General features: G+C 44.3%; 1 protein-coding gene across 2 annotated transcripts; it reads left to right on the top strand.

Moving 5' to 3' along the window:
* The first annotated feature begins 971 nt into the window (after positions 1–971).
* On the top strand, positions 972–14,710 carry lgals8a (galectin 8a). Of its 2 annotated transcripts, XM_015355317.2 has the most exons (9): positions 972–1,195; positions 2,846–2,934; positions 4,383–4,593; positions 7,354–7,473; positions 9,559–9,609; positions 11,011–11,037; positions 11,747–11,835; positions 12,381–12,546; positions 13,482–14,710. In XM_015355317.2, the coding sequence occupies exons 1-9, from the start codon at positions 1,157–1,159 to the stop codon at positions 13,632–13,634; spliced, it is 945 nt and encodes a 314-aa protein (XP_015210803.1). In that variant the 5' UTR covers positions 972–1,156; the 3' UTR covers positions 13,635–14,710. The 2 variants fall into 2 exon arrangements, with proteins under 2 accessions (XP_015210803.1, XP_006626250.1); XM_006626187.3 differs by lacking the exon at positions 9,559–9,609.
* The last annotated feature ends 5,188 nt before the right edge of the window (positions 14,711–19,898 follow it).

Below are 19,898 nucleotides of genomic sequence, written 5' to 3'. Positions count from 1 at the left end.
TGGAGTGTGGTTTTTGCAAATCTAATCCATGAAGGAATATCCAGTTGCAGAGCAGTGATTGTGTTCCACTGCTGTGATACTAGAAGTGTAATTGGTTATGGTAGTACAAATCATGAAAGTTGTTTAATGTAATTCTGGGTTTAGCTGTAGTCCCTGATTTGGGGACTTAAAGTACTTGGGTGCTGGAACCCCTTGAGTAAGCAGGGAGCTGTCTGAGGGTGGGATATAAGTCAGCTGAATAGAGGGAGAAAGAATGCTGTTGCACTGCCAAGGAGATGAGCAAACCCAGGGTAAGGCTCATGGTTGGCCCACACACGAAGGTTTTCTCCACCCAATTAAGAATAATCAATTAAATTCGGCCGGGCTCGTGGTTTAGCATTTCAGGGGTGTTTTTTTTTTTTTTCACAGATGTGATTAAAACTTAGGAATGTTAAGCGGAAAGTCGGAATGAGATCTTGAAAAGGCCACAGTTCTAGCCCACGATGTATGGTATGAGGAAGCACATTCAACCAAGCTTGAACCTCTACAGTAAAACAACTTTGTGGGTGTTACTTCCTGAACAGTAACTGTCGGGATGGTTCCTGACCTGATGGGCTGGGACGTGAAGCAGTTATGAAGGAAAGATGAGTCTAGCAAAGACAGGGCTGGGACTGGCCTTTTGATATTTAAAATACGAACAATATAACCAGAAATTAGGGATCCAGGGAAGATTTAATAGTCAATTTCATCGATTTAAAATCAGTTTGCCGGATTAATCACCTAATTTTCAAGTACCGACATTCGTTTGAACATTTCTGTAGACATGTTTGGATTTGAGCAAACCAATAGCATTCCTATTGTTTGAAAGCATTTTGAGAAAAAGAAAAACACCTCACGTTTCCTTTCCAGACGGATGTGTTTTACCCACAATCTGATTATTCAAGTGCAAAGCCACATGGATCTAAAGCTCATTTTCGAACAGCACGATCACATGGTGACATCTTCCCAGCATCAACAACCTGCCAGGGAGGACCTTCAGCCACGATTGGCTGATAAAATTCACTCCGCCCTCCAGGTCTGCGAAAGAGGAAGTGAAAATAAGGCGGAATTAAAATTGCGTGCAATTTCGTGATATAAATCGCTGGACCAGGGCACGTATTCACTCAGGACAGGAGTCATGTCTGTTACGAGTCCCAGGCAAACGGTTTTAAATCCGGTAAGATCTCTTGCACCGCACTGCGGGTGTACTGCACAGCACCCAGTGCCTCACAGCTGCCCTGTGGTCGGTGACGCGCAAATGTCGCTCTGTTCTTTCGTTTTGGGACCGCCGGGTGTGCTGCACAATGTTATATATTTTAAAATAAAATTAAGAGAGATGCTTGGCGAGATCGTGTCGCGTCGGGCGCGCCGGCCTGCGTCACTCGAGCAGACCATGTTGTGCGGCATTGCTGTGGAGATGAGCTGAAAGAGACGATTATGGACCGAGAGATAAGAGTCAGACCGTGTTCTCCCCTACCCACTTCACTCCTCAGCAGAAAAAGAAGTGGAAAGTGAAATCTGTCTTGCTTCATGTATTAATGTTTGCTGGAAAGAAGTAAATTCTGTGTGCACCCCACACCGTATTGGGAGCCAGGTCATTAAATGAGGTGAAAATGCAGTAGATTTAGTAGTGTCGCTTCTCTAGATTTACCGTAACGCCTCTTTAAGTCGTCGGCTGGTTTATTTCCAGTTTGCTTTAATTGCATTGGCTAAGTCGTGGTTTGCAGTTTCGTTTCTGAGTTAACTTCTACTGCATTGATTTGAGAAACCGCGACCAGCTCATCTGCGCTCAGTCTGTATAGAGAAACTGCATTATTGCCTCTTTTAACATTCGGATTAAAATGGCCATTTTTCGTTGTACCTGCCACTCATGTCAGTGGTTTTGTAACAGTTTAATGTATTACAGACACTACAGCAATTATGGGGTTTAACGCATATTTATTTTCATTACAAAATGTTACTTTAAAAGGCTTTACTGATAACACACTGTATAACCGAATAATAAAACAATTCAAACAGTATAAAGCACATCAGACATAACTTATTATACATTAATTATCCAAATATTAATGAATTAATCAGATATGAATTAAATTACTCTTTTGAAAAGTAATCACGCGATGGGAGTTTCAGAAAGGTGAATTATAAAAGAATAGCTAAGATATTTCACCAGACATATCTTATTTGGCTCGATTTTAAGGTCGAAATAGAATTTATTCATGGGAATTGTCTTTCAAATTCGGGGCTGTATGAAATTAGCTTTCTGAGATAATGGATACACAAGAGGGTGTTCTGATTGGTAATGTAGCAACGCCTTTTGCGTTTAACAGTTCAGACCGGAGCAAGTCCATGCTGTCGGTGACAGTCACCTGAGTCCTAGAAAAGAAACTAGTTTCAAATTCCAAATGATCCCAAGGCAAAGGCGAGCTTCAAAATAACGTTATATACTCAATTTCATTGTCTTTAAAAAGAAAAACATGAGGACAACAAAGAAATGAATTCAGTGAAAATACATATCTCGGAGTCTGATACAATTGTATTTGACGTTGCAGAGCTTTGATGACCAGATGTGTATAGAACAGTTGATTCAACAGGGTGGAATTTTAATTTTTAATGTGAAATTCTTGAAACAGAAGTCAGGTGTCATCAGTGCCAAGTAAAAACCGAGTTTCACAGCACTCACAGAAAGAGCCCACAACAGACAAGAACCCTTTGAAAATATGTGCTGACATGATTTAATTATTGGTAACACGAATGTTTAAAATTGTAACCATTGGATGAAGTATTGTGGTATGAGCGTAAGATTGCGCATTCTGTGTCATTATAGGCAATTCCCTATGCTGGGACAATACTGGGGGGACTTCATCCTGGTGATATGGTACTTATCCAAGGAGCAGTTCTCAGTGATGCTGACAGGTAAGCATTTCTTTTGAGGAAATTTAGCAACTAGTTTGCTTACAGAAAGTCCACACTGCTCGCAATCCATGATTGTTGCCATGGAGACTTCTGAAACCCCTTGTTAGTATCAATCATGAGAAGCTGCTGGCAAATACAACCTTTTATCACCAGATAAGAATCTGAACTCAAAATTAATAGAGATGTTTTATTAGCTGAATGTTTGCTCTTTCTAAACTGAAAACAGAATTAGCTTGGGACAGAGACAAAGGTCACTTATGTGGACTGCTTTTGCAGCAGACTTCAAAGTAAGTATTAAAATTCACTAATTCTTAACATCTTTGTAGGACTGGCCTGAATAAAAAGGCAAATTTAGTTTTCTTACGGATTCTGGCAGTGAACTCTCAGTGATTCATTGGTCTCTGTCACTCAACAGAGAGCGCAGTTCAGCGAATGACACTCGAGTGGCAAAACCAGGCGTGTGCATACTAGTGGCACATGAGCTGTTCTCTATCATCCGTCACAGGTCTGGTGATGGAGTAACAAAATCGGAGTCAAACTTGACAGGACAAATATTTCTTAACAAAACAAAACACCATCTGTACGATATGCAACGTTACACAACATACACCAGTTCATCGATCTCATGTATTTAAAAGACCACGTGTTTCAAAGGCTAACGTCTTGTAGACCTGGAAACAGGGAATTCTAGCCCTGTAATCTGGAATCAATGCCTAAACGGACCAAAAAGAGGAGAACCCAGCATTGCCTGGAACTTCTCAGAAATAAATCTTCCCTTTTATGACCATGGATATGCAGAAGTGGGAATCATTTCCACAGTCATTTCAATGAATCGGAATCATTTCCTGTTCTAGAAATGCATCGCCCAACCGGGAGAGAACGTTTTTAGTCCGAGGATTCCACAATGCAGGAAATCAGAATTTCCCAAAATAACCGGACAGCAAGATCTCTAAAACAAAGTTCAGATAGCTTATCCAGAGCCTGGTCTCCAAGAGTCATCGTAACAAGGTCCTCTCACATGACACAAGCTTCGAGCGACAGGAGGGTGATGGTGTTGTTCCTGTGTTCCTTTGATCGTCTGTGTTTACCTTCCTCTTAGCTCACCTTCAGATAGGCAAACACTGCAAATGCTGAAACGATGTAGTGCAGTCACAGTGTTAACTGCAAACGTGAGAGACTCTGATACGACAATCTAATGGGAGATAATGGTGCCTGGCTCCAGCATGATGAGCATTGTATTCATTGATCTGTTGATTGAGGAATTTGCGGCCCAGTGTTGTGTGATTTGCTGCCGTATTGGATTCGGGGACAGAATGAACAGCTGGACTCTCCGCTCGCCGCAGGTTAACAGTGCAGAACCACCGGTGCAGGTGATCTCCTCGCACGTACTTGTGGCTTCGCATTTCCAGCGTCACCCCGGTTCTTTCGCCCCCTCCCTCCCTGTCCAGGTTTCAGGTGGATTTTATGTGTGGGAGCAGCACCAAGCCCCGTGCTGACGTGGCCTTCCATTTCAACCCCCGGTTCAAGCGCTCCCCCTGCGTGGTGTGTAACTCGCTGCAGCAGGAGCGCTGGGGCAAGGAGGAGATCCTCTACGACTTGCCCCTCCAGAAAGGGGAGAACTTCGAGACCATCATTCTGGTGGAGGGAGACATGTTCAAGGTAAGATGTCCCTGCCGGGTGGATTCCCAGTGTAACATCTTAATGATATATAAATATCCTTACTCTTATACAGCGCTTTTCTGAATACTCCACTCAAAGCGTTTTACAGGTAATGGGGACTCCCCTCCACCACCACCAATGTGTGGCATCCACCTGGATGATGCAACAGCAGCTATAGTGTACCAGTACACTCCTCACACACCAGCTCTCAGTGGGGAGAACAGAGTGATGGAGCCAGTTCAGAGATGGGGATTATTAGGAGGCCATGATTGGTAAGGGCCAATGGGAAATTTTGACCAGGACTCCGGGGTAACACCCCTACTCTTTTCGAGAAACGCCCTGGGATTTTTAATGACCACAGAGGGTCAGGATCTCATCCAAAGGTTTTATATCTCATCCAAAGGATAGAGCCTTGTGTTAAAGTATAATGTTTCCATTACTAACTGGGATATTATGACCCACACATACCGTTGGGTGAGCGCCCCCTACTGGCCCCACTAACACCACTTCCAGCAGGAACCTTAGTTTTTCCCAGGAGTCTCCCATCCAGGTACTGACCAGGCTCCCACCTGCTGAGCTTCAGTGGGCTGCCAGCTGTGAGTTGCAGAGTGATATTAGCTACTAACTACTAAACAGGCTACAAACGGGTATCCTCTCCTCTGATTAATAACCGTTCACATGTTCTTAGCCCTGGCTGACTGTTTCTTTCAAGAGATTGATTGAAACATTGCTGGTTTGTAGCCTGTTGCTGCTGGACGAGGTATTAGTGGGGCCAGTAGGGGGGCGCTCACCCTGTGTTCTGTGTGGGTCCTAATGCCCCAGTATGGTGACGGGGACACTATACTGTAAAAAGGCGCCGTCTTTCAGATAAGATGTAAAACCGGGGTCCTGACTCTCTGTGGTCATTGAAAAAAATGGTCAATAAAAGTGTTACCCCGGTGTCCTGGACAAAATGTCCCCCTGGCCTTTACCAGTCATGGCCTCCTAATAATCCCCATCCATGAACTGGCTTCATCACTCTGCTCTCCTCCCCACTGAGAGCTGGTGTGTGGTGAGCGTTCTGGAGAACTGTGGCTCATGTCGCATCACCCAGGTGGGGGCTGCACACTGGTGGTGGTGGAGGGGATCCCCATTACCTGCAAAGAGCTTTGAGTGGAGTTTCCAGAAAAGTGCTATATAAGTGTAAGGAATTATTATTATTATCTCATATTGAAAGAAACCAAAGTATCAGCTTCACATATATGGCTGTGAAGCTTGTTCCAGACTCCCACAAACCTTTGCGTAAAGAAACGCCTGATAACATGCCTGCAGCTGACATCCACCCAGACTTCGGTATAAATGTTTATTCGGCGGGAAAAAGCCTGCCGACAATGAGCTTCGTCAAAACAGCGGTTTTCCCAGTTCCCAACATCTGGGTGGAGTTTGTTGTGTTGGAGATTCATGGCTCCAGTTTCAAACCAGCAGCAGGAGGCACGTGCTTGTACTCATTAGGAGTACAGTGGGAGAGGTGCCAGGTGTTAAAAAGCACTCCCACACGGGCTCCTCTAGTTTGTGCTTTGCTGTTCGTCCTGAAGACGTCCGCTAGGTTGACTCTGTCCCTGTCTTTGAGGATTGTGACTACTTGTGTCCGTCCTCCTCGTGGGCTTCTCCGTTCAGGACTAAAGAGGTTCAGTTCCTCCGGCCCGTCAGCGTAGGCACCGTCGTGTCCAGGGTGCGCTACCAGGGTAGAGGGGGCGTGAGTCGGGTCCTCTCGGCGCGCGGCGCTACGGCGGCTCTGGTGACTTGGCTGCTCGGCTGCAGCGATGCTGCTGGGAGCTGCTCTCCCCTTCGGCCCCCTGCCAGGAGGTGAACGACTCGGACAGGTGAAGATGTAAGAGGAGCTTGTTTGCAAGTGCTCATGTGCCTTAAAATAACCAGTCCATTGCAAATTTGGCAGATTATACAGTATGACCAGAAATAATTCTCCAATTTTATAAATAAAGGTTGGGTGGCATGTTGGCACAATGACTGAAATGACTGCCCTGCAGCGCTGGGGCCCTGGGTTCAATTCCTGGGGTGCTGTCTGTGCGGAGTTTCAGTGTTAGTGTGGGTTTCCTTTCAGGGACTCTGGTTTCCTCCCACAGTCCAAAGACATGCTGGTTGGTTAATAGGCTTCTGGGAAAATTGGCTCTAGGTGTCAGTGTGTGTGTGTTTGCTTCTGTGTGTGCCCTGCAGTGGACTGGCATCCTGTCCAGGGTGTATCCTGACTTGTGCCAATTGCTTGCTGGGATAGGCTCTGGCTCTCTGTGGCCCTGAACTGGATAAAGCTGTTAGAAAACGAATGGCCGGATGAATAATGGTCCTCCTACAGATTCCTGCCATGAAAATGACACAGAGATGATGAGCGACCGAGCACCAAGCACAAAATGCACAGCAGTAGTTGTAGGGAGCTGCGTCAGCATGCGCAGGCTGCAAAGGAACAGGTAAAGGTTTATTCCGTTCTGAAAAGAAAAGAGACGCAACATGTCGGCTGTGGAGCCTTCTTCAAGTGAATTGGATAGAGTGGTTAGATAAACCTTTATCCAATTTAGCCTTCTTCACACCTGGAGAAGGCTCTACAGCCGAAACGTTGTGTCTCGTCTCTTTTCTTTTCTTTCCAGCGTGGAATAAACCTCCACCTGTTCTGTTTGAGACTCTCTGCTGCTGTTCTGTAGGGTAAGCCATGCCTTCTTGGCTCCCAGCTGTGAGAGCGGAGTGTCACTGCTGTGCCTCCTCTTCCAGGTGGCCTTGAACGGGAAGCACCTGCTGCAGTACAACTACAGGGTGGACCTCAAAAAGGTGGACACGCTCGGAATAAGTGGCAAAGTCAAGATTGAGGCCATTGCATTCGTTTCAAGCTCTGTAAGTAAATATTCTTGGGGTTTCCTTCAACAGTACTTCAGAGTACGTTTTCAGCAGGCACTACAGAGGAGTGCATCTCTTTTGTTTCTCTAGTTGAAAAATCGCAGTTTTGCTACATTTAGCCGACAGACCCCCCTGTTCCTAGAAATGAAATGCTCTTGGTCATAAATTGTGAGTTATATCCATTTTAAAAAATGTCGTAAACCTTATTGAACACTGCATGTCTGGGGTTATTTGCCTGGAATGTATTCAAGAAATATGGTCCTGAAATGTTACTTAAATCGGCTTTTATCGGTTTGTGTTAATAGTGGGACCGCTATGTGTCTTGTGTCTTGTGACCGCTTGCTAACTTGCTCAGCAAAAAAGACACAGAAAATGTATCCCTGTATGGTAGATGCTACAGATCTAAGGCTCTGTGAAATGGACCCCCCTACAAACAGCACAAACAATATAAACCCACCGCATTTGTTAGTGCGCCGCGAGTGTTGGTCTGTGCCATTGAAAGTAGCGTCCAAGCTGTTTTCTCTCCAGAGATACATGCCTTATTTTTTCAGGGAATTACGTGACGGTCTACAATGAACTTTGCCGGTAATAATACACTCTAAATAGTGAATGTGCTTAATTATTGAGCTTGAGGAGGTGTGATACCAGTCGACTTTTACGTATTTGCTGCGCGCAAAATACTGCAAACAGCACAAACAATGAAACACACCGTGCTCCGTTTGTGTCGTTGAAAGTAGCGTCTGAGCTGCTTTCGTTCCCGAGACTTGGAGCCTTCTTTTCGGGGAATCGCGTGACTCTGTGACCTTGGCCCCCTACGAACACACAAAAATCATGACCCCCCAGATCATCCAGTTGCGATCTTTTGATCGGTTGAAGCCAGGAGTTTGTCTCTATTTCCGATATATTACCTGCACCTCCGGCTAAGCCCTCTTCTTACGAATTGTAAATTATTTCCAGCAGTGTGAATGATATGATTATAACCAAATACAGAAACGTTACACTGTTACATACATAGGATTATACTTGTGGGTACAAATGCCGAAGGAGTACTTTAGGGAGTTTGGAATTATGTAAGGAATAAACCACATCAGGCATGTTTAACCCTAATAACTATGTAATACAGCCACTGGTAATTGCAGCATTCTGTTCCTAATGTTGTTTTAAGTCTTGTAAAAGTCTTGTGGTGAGATTAACATATTGCAGACGGATCTAATTTAACTATTCACATAGGCGCACACAAACATACAGGTGAATGACTGTTATTCAAATGGAAAAGATCCTCCCCACACCACCCCCTGCACAGACAAGAATGCAGTTTGCAGGCTTTGTCATCAGTTAAAACACAACTATTCCCTTTCAGTGTCAGTGCTTCGTTATCGTCATTTGTGAGCAGCAAATATATAAAAGCAGACCGGTACCAAGCCTTCTCATATTCAGTAATTAAGTCAATTAAGTACCGAGAGTGTGTTACTACCAGTAAAGTTCCTTGTAGACTGTCACCTGATTCCCTGACAAAGTAGGCTCTATATTTCGGGAACGGAAGAAGCATAAACCCTACTTTCAGTGACACAAACTGACACTAACAGAGGACTAACGAGTCGGGGGTTTCAGAAATTTATTGTGCTGTTTGTATGGAGGGCCAACTTCACAGAGCCTGGATCCAAGCAGTTGATGAAAACATCAGGTTGGAGTGTGGGCGAGGAGAGCTTCAGTGTCCAGTGTCAAAAATCGAGGCCAGGCTCTTAAGAAAAGGCACCTCTTTCAACGAATGGAGACCTGATTATACAGCAGTGTGGGTCTTTTGTTGTCTCTGACTACATGGGAAGAATATTAAGAGCGTCCGTGGGAGTGATTGAAATGCTTCTGCTTTTTCATCAATGTTGGCTCTCGGTTCTGTGGCTCTAACTTAAGTTTAACTGCATGTCGGCTGTGTGAAGCGCTGTTCTATGAGATCAGCGTGTGTTAAGCTTGTCGCTTGACAATTCCAGTGTGTCTTTACATGTGCATGGTTTTAGTGTGAGAAATGTTTGTTTTGCATCATCCATGTTTTCATTTGCTCTAGTGTTTTACTTACATTTTCAGACTTCATCTCCGCCAGCATCAGCTCTGCCGAGCAAAGACACACACGTGAAAGTAAGCTTTCATTCACTCTTCACAATCCAGTCCATGGCCTGCGTTGCCCCAGTGGCGAGGGTGGGGGTTATCCATGTGCTTTTAGGAGTAGGGGGCCTCTGAGCTTGTAATTAATTTATCCAAACTGTTTGCCACTTTTTTTGTTTCACCTAATCAGTTTAGCTCCAAAAGTTCTACCTCAATACATTTTAAAGGGTAAAAAAAGGCAAAAGGTCTTCAAAACCAACATCCATGGGCACTTGCCCCATACCGTTCATCCAGTGCCTTTCGGAAGAATTCGCCCCCTTTCTGACGACCGTTCCAGTGTCTGAAGTCTGTAGAGACGTATCCCGAGAGACTGACTAGCTGTTAACTGCTGCTTCCACCCAGTATTGACTCAGGGAGGTGAAAACACAGTCCACCTCACTTCAATTCTGCTAACATTTTAACTTCTTTCATTCAAAACGGCGATCCGTTTAAGCATGCAAGCCCTGATAAAAGCATTCTCTTTAAAAAAAGGTGTGTACACATTATTTGTAATTCAGCAGAACGGGACAACCTTGGCAGGGGGTGAATACTTCAGCAGGAGCCTGTGTGTCCCAGTGTGCGCCTTCTGAGCTGTCCCAGCGTACTCTGACAGCTTTACAGCTTTGCTTTTGCACGCAGAGTTCTACAGCTTCCTTTAGACATCAGAGTCCAGGAACTGAAGTTGTGCTTGATCTGTGACAAACTGGGGCTTTTTGCAACAGGAAATAAAGCACTTTGTTATGCACTGTGTGAATTCAGATCAAGGTCAAGATGTTTTTATGATTCCATTTGCTGTGCTCACTTTCTGTAACAGATTCATTTTCCCCTCGTTGGTATTGTTTTTGTCTTTTGAAATGTGACCAGGTTGACAGAAAGCTTATATTGGCAAAGTGCATGGTTGCATATTAACTGTTTCATGGATGAGATCATTCTAATTTGCTTTATTTTAGTTATTAAGCTCCAAGAGTACTAAGCAATTTGATCAAAAAAATGTATTGTGAGGTATTTCCCTCACAATTCAAAGAGGTTCTTGTTAAGCAAAGCTTTCTGCTGGACATGTAAGTAGATTTAATTTTCTAGAAACAGTTGCCTTTTCACCTTGCTTGTGCCAACAGTGCCTTTGCACTAAAGACACTGTTTAGTGTCATGGTTCGACACCCCTGTCTCTCAATATGCAGGCAGGGGCAGTATTTTTTTTGAGTGTGAATTCTATAACCTTGTGCATCCATCGTTTGTAACCCAAGAGTAGAGTGAGACATACTGTACCTTAACTTCACATCTCACTTCATGCTGCAGAACTTCTAAAACAATCATTAGCTACTCTCCATTTCCCCCTTGGCTTCTGGGATTTTATATTCTCCTAATTGTTGGGATTTTTATTTCTGTTTTTTGCAGGAGGTGTTTTGCGAGACAGGTGACCTGGTAAGTAGAGTGTGGCCGGAGCCCAGGGTCAGCAGAGAGCCACCCCTATCCGAATTTAACATCACTCATCACCGGATTGCAGCGCTTGAGGAGTGCTTGATACACTGCTACATTGAAGATCAACAAATTTCTGCATATACTTAGCAGGCAACATGGGGAAAATCCAAATAGGTTTGGACACATTCACTGCTGCGGATGACTCGCATGAAGCACACAGCTAGACTGGGAAGTCATCCAGAAATACAGATCAGTTGGCACGAACAGCCACACACTCTTAAATGCCATTGGATTAATTTTATCCTAAAAATAAACACGTTTCATATATTGTAGCTATTATGTGTGCTCTAGACCTCAGGGGTAGGCAGTGTTGTCTATTCTGCTGCAGGAATCCTGTCCAGTTGGTACTTTAATTACTGAACAGACCCTGCTGTGAGAATCACAAACACTTCCGGGACTGACTGAGGGTAGATTATCGCACTGAGGCTGCCTGCTCTCTTGTTAAATCTGAATAAAAGTTTCTTTCTTAATATTTCATATTTTACAATTGACCATTATGTGTATTTTGCAACCTTGTGATTCCCGATGGCATTGTGTGCAACAGGCATACACATACAGCTGTAAGAATGCGTAAAACCAGAAGCTGTGTGTGGCCCTTGTGATCCAGACTCCTTTCTGATTTATTCATACCTTTTGCCCTGTTCTGTTTCAGAGCCTTCCTTACAGAGCCAGTCTAGTCAATGGAGTGGCCCCGGGACAATCGATCACTATTAAAGGACAAGTCAGTGCTTATCCCCACAGGTGAGAGAAGATCTGTTTCCGACTGCTTTTTCCAGTCCAGGGTCGAGGGGGAGCCAGAGCCCATCCTGGCAGGCAACGGGCCCGAGGCAGGGTAGATCCCGGAGGGGACGCCAGTCCATCACGCCAGGGCCAGTTTTCCCAGACACCAGTTAACCTGCCAGTATGTCTTTGGACTGGAAACCAGAGCACCAGGGTGACACGCCCGGGGGGGGGAGAACGTGCAGGCTCCACCCAGACAGCACACTGGGCGTGGAATTGAAGCCGGGGCCCCAGCTCTGTGGGGCCGTCACCCCGCCGTGCCTACAGCCCAGGTCAAGTGTGTTACTCCATACTGCATTTGTCCTGTTGGGTGGAATGAGGAAAAGGATAGGAGCCGTTTCAGTGAGAGTGGGGGATGTTAGCCGAGTTGTAAACGTGAACCAATCCTGTAGCAGCCTCTGTCTGTCCTGTCGCTCTGGTCCGGCAGGGCTCGGGCCTCTGGTTTGCCGTGACGGCAGCTGATGTTGGAGATGGCGAGACGGTGACCCCGTTCTTGTATCCCGCAGCTTTAGCATCAACCTGCGCTCTGGAGAGTCGAGCGACATCGCTCTGCACCTGAACCCCCGCCTCAGGGCCAGCGTGTTCGTCAGGAACTCCTTCCTGCAAGAGTGCTGGGGGCCGGAGGAGAACAGCCTGCCCACTTTCCCCTTCTCGGCCGGGGAGTACTTTGAGGTAACGGCGCCGTTTCCACTCGCCGTGCTGAGGAAGACCCTCACTGAATGGGTCCCCCCCCCCGTCTCCCAGTGTGGTTCGTTGCCACGGTGGTCAGTTTATGAGACGCGTTAGGATGCTAATTCGTCGTCGCAAGACCACACTGTAGGGTGTGTTGCAGCAAAGGATGCCCGACCCTCCTGCTCTGAAATTGATTTCTCCCCCAAAATCACCTGTTCTGATACTTAATGCGATAATTGAACCTGATGCACACTTTTATAATTGAAACCTGTTTAAATAAACGTAAAAGCTATAAACGGAAGAAAGCGGTAGCTGGACACTCCGTGAACTACACATCTCTCCGGTGCTGTGGACGAGGAGTTTAATAATAATAATGATGTTTCTTTATTAGCCCTATACAATATCTTGCATTAGGAATTCATCTTTTCGCATACCCCAGCTTGCTCTCCATGAGACAAAGACACACAGACAGGGAGAGAAGCTTGGGGTCAGAGCGCAGGGTCAGCCATTGTACGGTGCCCCTGGAGCAGTTGGGGTTAAGGGCCTTGCTCAGGGGCCCAACGGAGTAGGATTCCTCTGCCAGCCGCAGGATTTGAACCGGCAACCTTTCAGTCACAGGCGCAGATCCTGAGCCACAGAGCCACCGCTCCGCCTCTGATGTAACGCCAATGACTTCGACTAAGTGTAATCCGTCGGTCTTATTTAAAAGCACCCATTTAACTCGAAAAGTGTTACTTAGGAAGATTTATGCGAGTGACACCTTGTTTCTTTTCGCGGTGTGCACACAAGCTCCAGGGTCTGCTGGCTGGAGATGGGGCCAGTCTCCTGAATGGAGGGGGAGGTGCTCAGACTCAGTGTGCACAGTCACACGCCCTGCATGCAGGGAGCGCTGATGGGCGTGTGTACTTTCTGTGTGTGTGCGCGTGTGTCTGCAGATGATCATCTTCTGCGAACCCCAGCAGTTCAAGGTGGCGGTGAATGGGGTTCACCTGCTGGATTACAAGCACAGGGTACAAGACCTGTCGCGGATCGACCAGCTGGAGATCATGGGCGACCTGCAGCTGCTGGACGTGAAACTGGTGAAATGAGCACGCTTCCCAGCGCTCAGCGGGGCTGGATGTTGTCAACCGCACAAACTCACCTGAAACCTGAAACTGAACAAGCGTTGTTGTTTTGCTGCCATCTGAAGAGTTCTTTTCCCCCTGATCATGTGATTTGAGCAGTATTTTTGTGATTGTAAAAACTGTATATTAACAGAAAAGCTGTTAGCAAAAAAAAAAGGGTATTAAGGAAGTTAAAATCAGATGTCTTGTAACTAAAGAAAAAAACTTTTTAGGCAAATAGTAAAATATGCATGTCAATTCTCATGATGTTGCTGTGCTGCTCTTAAAAAGTTTCTGAGTTTCAAGGAATGGTACGCCAAATTAAATGCCAATCATATTAGCATTTAATATATCATTTAATTAAAATAACAGAACAGTAGTACTGTGATGTCTTCAGTTTTGCACAGGATGGGAGGATGAGATCTTTTACAATGCTTTGGCGTGGCCAGAGAAAGCGTTTTCATTCATGAATTAGCACCAAGCCTAATCACTGGTTACAACTCCTACAGGGGAAGCGGTTTTCATTGGGTGGGAAGAGAATGGCCCAAATCATTTGAAACTTAAGACGCATTTAAAATGTGACTCCACATTTAAAACCAATGTGATTTCACTTATAACTGGCCAGTGCCTTTTCCTGTGGCTGGAGATAGGACTCGGAGTAAGGAAAGAGAGACCACTTTGTGAATATGAGGAAAAGAGTTACCTCATCTAGAGTCCAAAACAAGAGAAGCAGAGTTTACAGACCCTGTGCCTAAATGTTCTCGGAGCTCTGGATTAAAATTATAGTATGGAAACAGCCATTCACTTCTGAAGGGGGCAAAGTTCCCTTTAAAAAGGTTTAGCAAAGGCTTGTAAAATTTGACGTTTTGCTGGCCTTGTTGATTATTGTGGGTTTCTAAACATATTTTTATACTGAAAATTAGGTTTTTCGTGTTTAACTGACATTCTTTTGGAATATGCAGGGCATATTGTAATGAGGATTTTCCTTTATTCTGTAACTGGCATGTTGTGAAGATTCATGTGACTACATTATGACCCTAATAAATTCATACCTGACCTCGGTTTGTCTTGAGGGATTGTTAATTTTTCCATAATCACCTGGCCTTGTTCATTTGTGGGGTTAAATTGCTTATTGAGCCCTAGCGCAGTTTCAACAAACATATAAAGTCACTGGAATACTTGCTAAGAAGATCCCACCTCCAGGAAGTGAATATCAGAGTGAACTACCCTCCCTGTTAGCTAGGATTGGTATACAGCACTCAAGAGTGTTACTGCGTGGCCAAATAGCTGTCTGAAAGACTACTCATCTCAAGTCACTGCTTTTACAAACAGCACCATGGAGAATTGTTCGGGTGTCTTCAAGGTTGTGGGTTCAAAGCCAAGGGAAAACTGCTCTTGTATCCTTGAGTAAGGTTCTTCATCCAAACTGCTCCAGCAAGAGAAATACTCAAGTTTGGGTTTGCTCAGAACTGGTGGGTAGTCATCAGTATATAAAGTAATTTACTTCACAGTGCAAAGGGTCACAGTACAAAGTACATTATTTGCATTTTGTCATTGGTTTTACAGTGCCATTAAACTAAAAGCAAGAGTGGAAGATTACATTTTTCCAAGAACCAGTTTTAAAAAATGGTCATCAGTGTTAAATATGAATACCGGGGGTCTCAGACTCCACAGTAGAGCATCTTCTGGTATTTCTTCCAGCCACGTTCTCAGTTACATAGGCGGTCTAATGATTTAAGAAACTGCCTGATTAATATACAATTATCACCGAGACGTAACACCAGCCAGGCACTTTAGTGTACTGTAAGTGTACCTTCAAAAAGGCAAATGAGTAAACAACTGTAGAAAGTCTTAAGAAAAGTCCTGTATATAGCCAGTTTAGAAAATGCTACTCGGGGGCTGTAGACAGTAAACTGGTTTCTTGTTTCATTGTCTGCTCCGGTTGGAACTGAAGTCCAGGGGCACAGGGATTCAGGAGGCCCTCTGGGTACAGAGTGTGAGACCCTGCTGTAGAGAGAGCAGAACACAGACAGGTCTCAGAGGCTAAGCAAGCCTGGCCCTGGGATAACTGGACAGCACTGGGATGAGAGGAAAAAGGCAAGGTCCTGGGCAGAGTTTTGAATTCTCTGTTCTCAAGTTCGCGGTGAATGGGGAGGTGTCAATAAGCTGATTCGTTACATTAATGATGTGGTTTATTGGGTACTGCATCAGCAATGATGTGAGTTTTTACAGTTTTGTTAATGGTCTAACATCTATAATTATATATCTATAATGACATCTCTCACTTAAGTACAATTAGTAAACAGGCATCAGCCCCATTATCTTCTTTAAATGCTTGAGTGAAACATACATTAGAAAATAAACTTTCGTCTGAAAGTTTCTCATCATTTGTGAGACCCTGTGTCCTATGCTGTTACAAACCATTTTCTCTCCATTAGTATGGCTAAGGACACCAGTCATCCTGGTTTCTCACTTTTCTCCCCCCTCCCCTCTGGTAAGTGTTATAGGAGCATAAAGGCACGAACCTCCAGATTCTTCCCACAAGCTGTCAGATTATTGAACTCCACCCCAACCACTGGCTCACACTGCTGTTTTTTTTCTTCTCACACTGCTTGTCTGACTTTTTCCTAAGCTGTCTATAACAAATAAACTGAAATGAACTTTTCTCCTTAAATTTCTCTTAATTTCTTCAACTAGTCGGGCCACTAGTTTCAAGCCTTGCATAGCCTTATTTGCTCTATTGTGTACTTCAAGCAGAACATCTTTAGTTACCATTTATTCTACCCCATTTCCAGATCTATCCTATTTCTCTTCTATAGGGCACATTCAAAGCTAGAGGTGCTACTATAAAAAATGGAAACACCACTATAATAGTGCTAGGTCACTGTGTGCAGCCTGTACAGCTCCGTGGCGCAGTCTACCAGCGTCTGGAAAAATGCCAGCGGGAAATGGCACCAGTCTTGCAAGAGAAAGTCAATTAACTCATGTCTGGCCAATAGAGGCAATGCCCAGTCAATATATCTGCAGTCGCTCGGCTATGTTGCCCTGCAGTTTGATGTAATATGGCGATCCTGGAGTATGGCCTTCAGCTCACTTGTTGTCCTTTGTGGATGATCTCCTTCTCTCAGAATTCAATGGATTCCCGGCTCAGCTTACATTATCAGAATGTAAGGATACGATAGGACAGCTTATATTACCTTAATATAAGGACACAAGAGAGCAGGGGTGCCCAACCAGTTGATCACGATTGACCAGTCAATTGCAAGAATGTTTGGCAAAAAAATAAATGGGCTATTTGATTACTTTTTTTCCATAGCCTAAAAATTCTTCAGCTCTGCGCATGTAATGTCGTACGTTTTACTGCCCTTGTGTGTGTTTAACCCTTGGGGAATGGGTTGTGAAAGTCTCTGCCCTGACTGCTGGCTGAACTGAAAAAAAGGCTACAGGAGCTCCGTGAACAGAGAGTGTTGTGTGTGCGCGCTGCTCAAGAACGGTCTCTTGGTTATTGCCGCACGAACCCCACATTCGCTACAGCGCACAGTGGAGCGAAACAGACAGGCCGTGACAAATTCGCCAACAGTTCGATAAGTTTCAGTGCTTATTTGATAGTTGCAGTGTTTGAGCAAAAATGATGAAGCAAAGAAGCCGAAAAACGTATCGTTACCACAAGGAATGGGAGCATGATTACTTTTTTGTACTTTCGCATTCAATTCGCAATGCTAGCGTCTACTCGAAAAAGGGAAATATAGAACATTTCAAAACTGCACACAAAACCAATGATGTGGACTTTCCCGATAAAAGTGAGTTACCGAAAAGAAAAGTGGACAAATTAAAATCTCAACTAGCAACAGACGGTTTTCACGAGGCCAAATAACAGAGGGAAAGCGGCACTCATCGCATTGTTCCGTGTGAGCCACGTCCTGGCTCAACACAAAAAGTCATTCAGGGATCCAGAAGTCATTAAAAAAGCGTTTGCTGATGCTGTTGACTTGCTGTTTGGAGATTTAAAAAACAAACATGTCTGGTGAGGTTCAGACAGCTGTTACCTGAAATCAAAGAGTTTCTCAAGTGGTCTAAACATGGTGAATATGCCCAGTTAGAGGATGACCAGTGGCTTCTGGATTTAGCCTTCCTCACAGACTTGACTGGACTGCTGAATGAGCTGAATGTCGAGGTGCAGGGACACAATAAAAATGTCATCGACATGATCAGCAGTCTCAACACGTTCCAAAAAAAATCATAAGTGTTCTCAAGTAAGTTCTCAGTGCCAATGCTCACATTAAGGTAGGATATTACTAGTTTCACACATGAAACCCATCACCTGCCTATTAGTTCCCATTCCCACCACTTTATCTCAGTCCTGTTTCACTTCTCTCTGCCCCGTTATCCTCAATATAATAAATGAACCCTTAAGCACTGGTGTTGTACCAACGGTCCTCAAAACTGCTGCCATCACCCCTGTGTTAAAAAAGCCTAACATAGCTCTGGACAGTGCAGTTACAATTCAGTTGGTCACCCTTATTGCAAATAACCTTTTCGAACCCCTCCAATCTGGTTTCCGACAACTTCACAGCACAGAAACTGCCCTGAACAGTCACTAACGATCTTCAAATACCATCTGCTTCTGGTTCTCTCTCTATCCTCGTTCTTCTTTGATCTCAGTACTGTTTTCGACACTGTTAACCGTGATATCTTACTTTCTCACCTTGAGAGTGTGTTTGGAGTTTCTGACAGTCCTCTCAAAATGGTTCAAGTCTCATCTCACTGATTGCTGTCACTTTGTCTCTCTTGGAGGATTTAGGTCTGAAACTAGAGTCGTCAAGTCTGGTGTTCCTCAGGGCCCAATACTGGGCCCCCTACATTTCAGCATTTACCTGTTTCCACTTGGTCAGCTTTTAAGATCATATGGCCTAAACTATCATTTCTATCCTGACGATACTCAAATCTACAGTACATCCACACCAAACCTGACACTGAAGTGACTGTCTCAATTCTAATTGCACCTCTGACAAAAACACGGATGACTCAAAATTTCCTTAATCTAAATTGTGACAAGACAGACGTCATACTTATTGGCAACCCCCATCAACTTTGTAAAGTCAATCCTGTAACCCTATCTGTGGATGGTACTGTACTTGAACTTCAGTCTAAACTGAAAAACATGGGGTTGATATCTGACTTAGCTGGATTTGATTTGGCTTGACATTCAACCCACATGTGCTTTCACCTAAAAAATATCACCAGACCACGTCCCATGTTATCATAAATTGTGGCTGAAAAGCTGATCAACACATTTGTCTTCTCCCGAATTGACTACTGTAATGCTCTACTCACTGGGGTATCTAAATCCACATTGAACAAACTCTAGTATATCCAAAATTTGGCAGCCAGAATCCTGACCAGGTCTAGTCCAGGTAATCACATTACTCCTGTCCTAGAGTATTTGCACTGGCTTCCTGTCAAGTTCTGTGTCAACTTCAAAATCCTCATTCCCATCTTTAAAAGTGCTATATAAAATAAAGTTGTTTTATTATTATTATTACTAGCAAGTTGGGCTGTCTTGGTCACTGATGCTCCTACCCAACACACCACAACAATCACCCCTTTTTCAAAGTCCCCGAGATCTCCTCTTGCAGTATGATCAGCCATCAAGCAGGCCTGTCTAGCATTTTGATACACAACCCTAAGCATGCTGGGATGGTTATTTGCTAAATTAACACACGAGCCGTTCCTCTGTAGAAGCACTTGTGTTCAATATACTTTCAGCATCCTTTCTTTACCAAGATGTTTCCATTTTGTGGTCCATTGCCTGTACTTTTTATCTCTACATTGACATCTCTGCGAGTTTATGCCAAAGAGAAGGGTAGTCCTGATGTCCTGTATTGTATATTGCAAAACTTACCTGACTCTTTGAGTGGACTCCATGAACATTACATTACTCATGTGTGGAAATTACTCTGTGATGTAACACCGAGTCCTGTAGCAGAACTCTGATAACAAACAAAAATATTCAGGTAAAGGGAGTCCTCTGTTTTCTGAAAAATTGTCAAATTACTTCAAACAGCCTTATTCTGAAGAAATAACTTTTTGTCTGCTACAAAAAAAAAATGTCCCCATCAAGTCCTTGGTTGTTGGCAGGCAAATAAGTGAAGTCTAAAAATAAATTAATGGCTTAGGAGAAACCAAATCTTTAGGCTGTCATGAAAAGTAACTGCAGGCTGTAAAGGCATCCGACTCAGTATCCAATCC

This window comes from Lepisosteus oculatus, chromosome 2 (genome assembly GCF_040954835.1).
Source record: "Lepisosteus oculatus isolate fLepOcu1 chromosome 2, fLepOcu1.hap2, whole genome shotgun sequence".
Classification (NCBI taxonomy): domain Eukaryota; kingdom Metazoa; phylum Chordata; class Actinopteri; order Semionotiformes; family Lepisosteidae; genus Lepisosteus; species Lepisosteus oculatus.
Note: the sequence above shows the minus strand (reverse complement) of the source record. Positions and strands in the feature narration are given on the sequence as shown.

What these genes read in the sequence shown, in the direction of transcription:
- lgals8a (XM_015355317.2), top strand. Translation starts at nt 1,157, where the DNA reads ATGTCTGTTACGAGTCCCAGGCAAACGGTTTTAAATCCG. An exon ending in TTGCATTCGTTTCAAGCTCT is followed by an intron (nt 7,474 to 9,558) that starts GTAAGTAAATAT and finishes TTACATTTTCAG; the next exon opens with ACTTCATCTCCGCCAGCATC. An exon ending in GCAAAGACACACACGTGAAA is followed by an intron (nt 9,610 to 11,010) that starts GTAAGCTTTCAT and finishes TGTTTTTTGCAG; the next exon opens with GAGGTGTTTTGCGAGACAGG.